The sequence below is a fragment of the Cherax quadricarinatus genome, chromosome 33 (genome assembly GCF_038502225.1).
Source record: "Cherax quadricarinatus isolate ZL_2023a chromosome 33, ASM3850222v1, whole genome shotgun sequence".
In the NCBI taxonomy this organism is placed as follows: Eukaryota; Metazoa; Arthropoda; class Malacostraca; order Decapoda; family Parastacidae; genus Cherax; species Cherax quadricarinatus.
This window is the reverse complement of record NC_091324.1, coordinates 6,008,790-6,016,289: the sequence shown is the minus strand read 5'-3', so window position 1 is coordinate 6,016,289 and position 7,500 is coordinate 6,008,790. Positions and strand designations below refer to the sequence as shown.

Genomic DNA, 7,500 nt, shown 5'->3' with positions numbered 1-7,500 from the left:
AATTACTAGTATGGTGTATTACCTCTCCTAGAGTATTGTGAGTGTAATAAAATTGTCACTGTAATTTTCCTGATATTTATTAAATATCATGAATAAGTTCAATTGGAGTGGTAATAAGGTGTCTACTGTAAGGTGAAGAGGAAGTTCGCATACCCTGCTATGACAGGGATGGAGAGTGAGAATGGTGGCGTAGACGAAAGAGTGGAAGAATTAGGAATCAATGAAAGACATTGGTACTGAAGAGGATTTGATGAGCTGTGAAGAAAGCAGTGACACAGACGAAAGTGGGCAAGCACTGAAACCTACACTTCATTGCTATAATGTGAATTATTTTAGTGCCTTAAGATAACTATAATACATGTACTCAGAAATCTTCTTTCACTTGCACTGTTCAAGAAGTTCGATAGACACTGACAGACGGTGGCTTAGGTGATCAGGCCGGGCTGCGGTGTTGATGTCCGAAAACTTGTTTCACGTTACACAAATAACCTGTGTGTTATTCCAGTCACGGTATTGTGCCTTTTTATTCTTTCACGTATCGTTCAGGTATGGCAGACCAGTCTTGGAAGGTCAACTGCTGGATGAGGGGTCAACCGCTGGCTAGCTCTTGTATCGTTTTACTTTACCTGGACCCTCAAGGGCGGAAGATCTCGTGGTCCAGGATCTTGGAGTTACCCTCTTACTCTTGGTCTTCAGTTTTCCTCAGTAGGAAGTATTTATTTGAAGTGTGTGTGTGTGTGTGTGTGTGTGTGTGTGTGTGTGTGTGTGTGTGTGTGTGTGTGTGTGTGTGTACACGTACGTGTGTACGGTGGTATTGAGGAACGCACTGAATGACCTAGTGATCCCAGCCCTGTGTATATTTTACAACGTCCTTCCTCTTGCTTTGTTCCCAATTTATCTTGGTCCTATTTATCATGTAGATATCTTAGTTCTGTGTTTGGTCTGTGTTAATTTTTGTTCTGTGTGATTTATATTTATCTTGGTTCTGTGTGTGACCTGTTTATCTTGGTTTTCTGAGTGGTCTGTATTTACCATGGTTTTTGTGTACTCAGTATTTACATTGGTCCTGTGTGTGGCCTATAACTTGTTTCTGTTTAACCTGTATTTACATTGGTCCGGCATGCCCTTGGTCTTCTGTGTGCCTTTATTTACCTCGGAGAATAAGTCACAATACCGTGGCTGGAACAGTTCACCAAAATCTCTCACTTAGAGGAACCTCATGACCACGCTCTGTTTCTTGTTTAGTTCTTCAGCTTCGAAGTGCAAGCTTTCCTTACGCTACGCCGTTGCCGTTCCTTATCTCTCAGGGGCCGGATGTATGTCCGTAAAATAGCCAACCCATCATGATATGTACAGTGTGTGTGTGTGTGTGTGTGTGTGTGTGTGTGTGTGTACTCACCTAGTTGTTGCAGGGGTCGAGTCATAGCTCCTGGCCCCGCCTCTTCACTGACCGCTGCTGGGTCACTCTCCCTGTACCATGAGCTTTATCATACCTCTGCTTAAAGCTATGAATGGATCCTGCCTCCACTACATCGCTTCTCAAACTATTCCACTTCCTGACTACTCTGTGACTGAAGAAATACTTCCTAACATCCCTGTGATTCATCTGTGTGTTACGTACCATGTCCTAGGCACATGTCGATTAGACACTAGGCCTGTTGTATATGCGTGTGTATGTGTATGAGTGTGTGTACTCACCTAGTTGTTGTTGCAGGGGTCAATTCATAGCTCCTGACCCAGCCTTTTCATTGGTGGCTACTAGGTCTTCTCTCTCCCTGCTCCATGAGCTTTATCAAACATGGTCTTGAAACTATGTATGGTTCCCCCCTCCACTACATCACTTTCCAGACTATTCCACTTCCTGACAACTGTATGACTGAAGAAATACTTCCTAACATCTATGACTGAAGAAATACTTCCTAACATTCTCCGACTCATTTGAGTCTTCAACTTCCAATTGTGACCCCTTTTTTCTGTTTCCTATCTCTGTCTACCTTATCTATTCCTTGCAGTATTTTGTATGTCGTTATCATGTCTTCCCTAACCCTCCTGTACTCCAGTGTCGTCAGGCCGATTTCCCTTGATCTTTCTTCGTAGGACATTTCCCTTAGCTTTGGAACTATCGAGTGTACGTGTGTGTACTTACGTGTAAGTACACACACGTACACATCTTTCGATTAGATATTCTCTCCCAGGTTTGAACAAAAATCAGTCACAAAAGATGTGTATCAGTGGGATTGAGATCCTCTTCTGTGTATCAGCGGGAAAAACGCTCTTAGATCCATTCTACTCCGTGTTTGATTTTTCTCTTCATCGTGGGATTTACCTGTTAATTGATCAGTGTTGACACTGATCAATTAACAGGGTCGAGCGTGTCCGCGCGTCCGCGAGGGTCGAGAATGTGTCCGTCCGTCCGCCCGCGAGGGTCGAGCGGCGTGTGTCCGTCCGTCCGCCCGCGAGGGTCGAGCGGCGTGTGTCCGTCCGTCCGCGAGGGTCGAGCGGCGTGTGTCCGTCCGTCCGCGAGGGTCGAGCGGCGTGTGTCCGTCCGTCCGCGAGGGTCGAGCGGCGTGTGTCCGTCCGTCCGCGAGGGTCGAGCGGCGTGTGTCCGTCCGTCCGCGAGGGTCGAGCGTGTGTCCGTCCGTCTGCCCGCGAGGGTCGAGCGTGTGTCCGCCTGTCCGCGAGGGTCGAGCGTGTGTCCGTCCGTCTGCGAAGGGTCGAGCATGTATCCGTGTGTCCATCCGGGAGTGTCGAGCATGTGTTCGTCCCTCCTTCCACGAGGGGTCGAGCGTGTCCGTCCGTCCGCGAATGGTCGAGCACGTGCCCGTCCGCGAGGGTCGAGCGTGTGTCCGTGAGGGTTGAGTGTGCGTCCGTCCGTCCGTTCGTCCGTCCGCCCGCCCGCCCGCCCGCCCGCCCGCGGGGGTCGAGCGTGTGTCCGTCCCTGAGGGTTGAGTGTGCGTCCGTCCGCCCGTCAGCCCGTCCGTCCGTCCGTCCGTCCGCCCGCGAGGGTCGAACGTGTGTCCGTCCCTGAGGGTTGAGTGTGCGTCCGTCCGTCCGTCAGCCCGCGAGGGTCGAGCGTGTGACCGTCCGTAGGTGAGGGTCAAGTGTGTATGCGTGTCGGTGTTGCCTGCCTCCTTCCCCGTCAATCTTCCTTGCATGAGCGTAAGTGGTACAAGTACGTATTGATGCCACTGAATGGAGACACATTGCAGATCTGTGTGTGCTCACGCGCTTGTTTGTGTTTGTTTTAGGATAAGGGCCCAGTGTGGGCCATGCAGTTTTGACGAGATGATGTATGCTGGTGGAGTGATAGATGACTGGATCAATAGTGTAGTGGTGTTGGCCAGCTTGAGCATCATCTATTGCTGCATCTGGCACGATCATCATCACCTGGCAACCTGCCGGCCGGTCGGTCTGCCGGCTGGCGGCACACCGTCTCACGCTCCCTCATAATCCTTGTCCTCCACTTCTTTCTCCTCCCGTCCTTGATGCTGTTCCTCCAGCTGTTCCACCTCCTGCATTGCTGCGCCCGCTGTGCTGCTGTGTCTGCTGTCATATTTATTTCATTAATTTCTTTTTGTGTGTGCGTGTTATGGCTGCCATTGCTGTTGCTGCTACGCCTGTCGCTCCTCTTGAAGCACCTGCCGGTCCTGTGAAAACACCTGCCTTTTCTGTCGAAGCACCTACCGCTCCTGTCGATTTTATTGGTCTACTCCTCCTCGTGGTGACATATTGCTTCATGTCTTGCGTTGTTGCTGAGACGACATCTGCTGTTCCCAGCCTCCACTGCGGTGTGGCGGACCATAAGAGATGCCATGAAACCAGTCAAACTGCAATATATTACTAATGTGTGGGAGCCCTCTCTTGCTGATACTGTTGTCTCACACGTTAACACATACAAGGTGATTTAGTACTCTGTCTGGTTCTTTAAAAGAATTGTTGGCATTTCTACTTGAGTGCTGTGTGTGTGTGTGTGTGTGTGTGTGTGTGTGTGTGTGTATATATATATATATATATATATATATATATATATATATATATATATATATATATATATATATATATATATATATATATATATATATATATTGAAACACATATGTGAACAGTATTTAGATAAAGGTAGGGAAGTTTTCATTGCATTTATGGATTTAGAAAAGGCATATGATAGAGTGGATAGGGGAGCAATGTGGTAGATGTTGCAAGTATATGGAATAGGTGGTAAGTTAATAAATGCTGTTAAGAGTTTTTATGAGGATAGTGAGGCTCAGGTTAGGGTGTGTAGAAGAGAGGGAGACTACTTCCCGGTAAAAGTAGGTCTTAGACAGGGATGTGTAATGTCACCATGGTTGTTTAATATGTTTATAGATAGGGTTGTAAAAGAAGTAAATGCTAGGGTGTTCGGGAGAGGGGTGGGATTAAATTATGGGGAATCAAATACAAAATGGGAATTGACACAATTACTTTTTGCTGATGATACTGTGCTTATGGGAGATTCTAAAGAAAAATTGCAAAGGTTAGTGGATGAGTTTGGGAATGTGTGTAAAGGTAGAAAGTTGAAAGAGAACATAGAAAAGAGAAAGGTGATGAGGGTATCAAATGATTTAGATAAAGAAAAATTGGATATCAAATTGGGGAGGAGTATGAAAGAAGTGAATGTTTTCAGATACTTGGAGTTGACATGTCGGCGGATGGATTTATGAAGGATGAGGTTAATCATAGAATTGATGAGGGAAAAAAGGTGAGTGGTGCGTTGAGGTATATGTGGAGTCAAAAAACGTTATCTATGGAGGCAAAGAAGGGAATGTATGAAAGTAAAGTAGTACCAACACTCTTATATGGGTGTGAAGCTTGGGTTGTGAATGCAGCAGCGAGGAGGCGGTTGGAGGCAGTGGAGATGTCCTGTCTAAGGGCAATTTGTGGTGTAAATATTATGCAGAAAATTCGGAGTGTGGAAATTAGGAGAAGGTGTGGAGTTAATAAAAGTATTAGTCAGAGGGCTGAAGAGGGGTTGTTGAGGTGGTTTGGTCATTTAGAGAGAATGGATCAAAGTAGAATGACATGGAGAGCATTTAAATCTGTAGAAGGAAGGCGGAGGGGTCGTCCTCGAAAAGGTTGGAGGGAGGGGGTAAAGGAGGTTTTGTGGGCGAGGGGCTTGGACTTCCAGCAGGCGTGCATGAGCGTGTTCGATAGGAGTGAATGGAGACGAATGGTATTTGGGACCTGATGATCTGTTGGAGTGTGAGCAGGGTAATATTTAGTGAAAGGATTCAGGGAAACCGGTTATTTTCATATAGCCGGACTTGAGTCCTGGAAATGGAAAGTACAATGCCTGCACTCTAAAGGAGGGGTTTGGGATATTGGCAGTTTGGAGGGATATGTTGTGTATCTTTATAAGTATATGCTTCTAAACTGTTGTGTTCTGAGCACCTTTGCAAAAACAGTGATTATGTGTGAGTGAGGTGAAAGTGTTGAATGATGAAAGTATTTTCTTTTTGGGGATTTTCTTTCTTTTTGGGTCACCCTGCCTCGGTGGGAGACGGCCGACTTGTTGATATATATATATATATATATAGCCCCAACACCAAAAGGAGCACGGGACAATAGATGGGATGGATGAGACAAAAATGCAACACTTTCTCTTACCACGGCAGACACGTGAGCACTGAGGAATCAGTGTGGAGTGTGGCGGCAGGCTGTGACGTCATGCTAATGGCTGCTACCCGGCATAATGCACTGACGAAAAAAGACCTCCGTGTACGGTAGGCCTTTTATTTTTGTCACGGCATTATGCCGGGGCGCTAACCCTGCATAATGCCGTGATTAGCACTGTATACACATACATGCATATACATATATATATATATATATATATATATACATATATATATATATATATATATATATATATATACATATATATATATATACATATATATAGGAGTGAGGAAGAGCCAGTTGTGAGTGTGGGGGAAGTTCGTGAGGCAGTAGGTAAAATGAAAGGGGGTAAGGCAGCCGGGATTGATGGGATAAAGATAGAAATGTTAAAAGCAGGTGAGGATATAGTTTTGGAGTGGTTGGTGCAATTATTTAATAAATGTATGGAAGAGGGTAAGGTACCTAGGGATTGGCAGAGAGCATGCATAGTTCCTTTGTATAAAGGCAAAGGGGATAAAAGAGAGTGCAAAAATTATAGGGGGATAAGTCTGCTGAGTATACCTGGTAAAGTGTATGGTAAAGTTATTATTGAAAGAATTAAGAGTAAGACGGAGAATAGGATAGCAGATGAACAAGGAGGCTTTAGGAAAGGTAGGGGGTGTGTGGACCAGGTGTTTACAGTGAAACATATAAGTGAACAGTATTTAGATAAGGCTAAAGAGGTCTTTGTGGCATTTATGGATTTGGAAAAGGCGTATGACAGGGTGGATAGGGGGGCAATGTGGCAGATGTTGCAAGTGTATGGTGTAGGAGGTGGTTACTGAAAGCAGTGAAGAGTTCTTACGAGGATAGTGAGGCTCAAGTTAGAGTATGTAGGAAAGAGGGAAATTATTTCCCAGTAAAAGTAGGCCTTAGACAAGGATGTGTGATGTCACCGTGGTTGTTTAATATATTTATAGATGGGGTTGTAAGAGAAGTAAATGCGAGGGTCTTGACAAGAGGCGTGGAGTTAAAAGATAAAGAATCACACACAAAGTGGGAGTTGTCACAGCTGCTCTTTGCTGATGACACTGTGCTCTTGGGAGATTCTGAAGAGAAGTTGCAGAGATTGGTGGATGAATTTGGTAGGGTGTGCAAAAGAAGAAAATTAAAGGTGAATACAGGAAAGAGTAAGGTTATGAGGATAAAAAGATTAGGTGATGAAAGATTGAATATCAGATTGGAGGGAGAGAGTATGGAGGAGGTGAATGTATTCAGATATTTGGGAGTGGACGTGTCAGCGGATGGGTCTATGAAAGATGAGGTGAATCATAGAATTGATGAGGGAAAAAGAGTGAGTGGTGCACTTAGGAGTCTGTGGAGACAAAGAACTTTGTCCTTGGAGGCAAAGAGGGGAATGTATGAGAGTATAGTTTTACCAACGCTCTTATGTGGGTGTGAAGCATGGGTGATGAATGTTGCAGCGAGGAGAAGGCTGGAGGCAGTGGAGATGTCATGTCTGAGGGCAATGTGTGGTGTGAATATAATGCAGAGAATTCGTAGTTTGGAAGTTAGGAGGAGGTGCGGGATTACCAAAACTGTTGTCCAGAGGGCTGAGGAAGGGTTGTTGAGGTGGTTCGGACATGTAGAGAGAATGGAGCGAAACAGAATGACTTCAAGAGTGTATCAGTCTGTAGTGGAAGGAAGGCGGGGTAGGGGTCGGCCTAGGAAAGGTTGGAGGGAGGGGGTAAAGGAGGTTTTGTGTTCGAGGGGCTTGGACTTCCAGCAGGCATGCGTGAGCGTGTTTGATAGGAGTGAATGGAGACAAATGGTTTTTAATACTTGACGTGCTGTTGGAGTGTGAGC

At 45.6% G+C, this 7,500-nt stretch overlaps 2 protein-coding genes across 5 annotated transcripts in view; both read left to right on the top strand.

The window, feature by feature from the left end:
* Window positions 1-7,500, top strand: part of Ptp99A (Protein tyrosine phosphatase 99A) — a 727,568-nt gene that overhangs the window by 481,931 nt on the left and 238,137 nt on the right. The window lies entirely within an intron of this gene.
* Window positions 2,354-2,881, top strand: LOC138853539 (uncharacterized). Its single transcript, XM_070090790.1, has one exon. It carries the CDS (start codon window positions 2,400-2,402, stop codon window positions 2,850-2,852), a length of 453 nt encoding a protein of 150 aa, XP_069946891.1. The 5' UTR covers window positions 2,354-2,399; the 3' UTR covers window positions 2,853-2,881.

Excerpts from the sequence above, each read along its gene's own strand:
- LOC138853539 (XM_070090790.1), top strand. The coding sequence starts at position 2,400 with ATGTGTCCGTCCGTCCGCCCGCGAGGGTCGAGCGGCGTGTGTCCGTCC.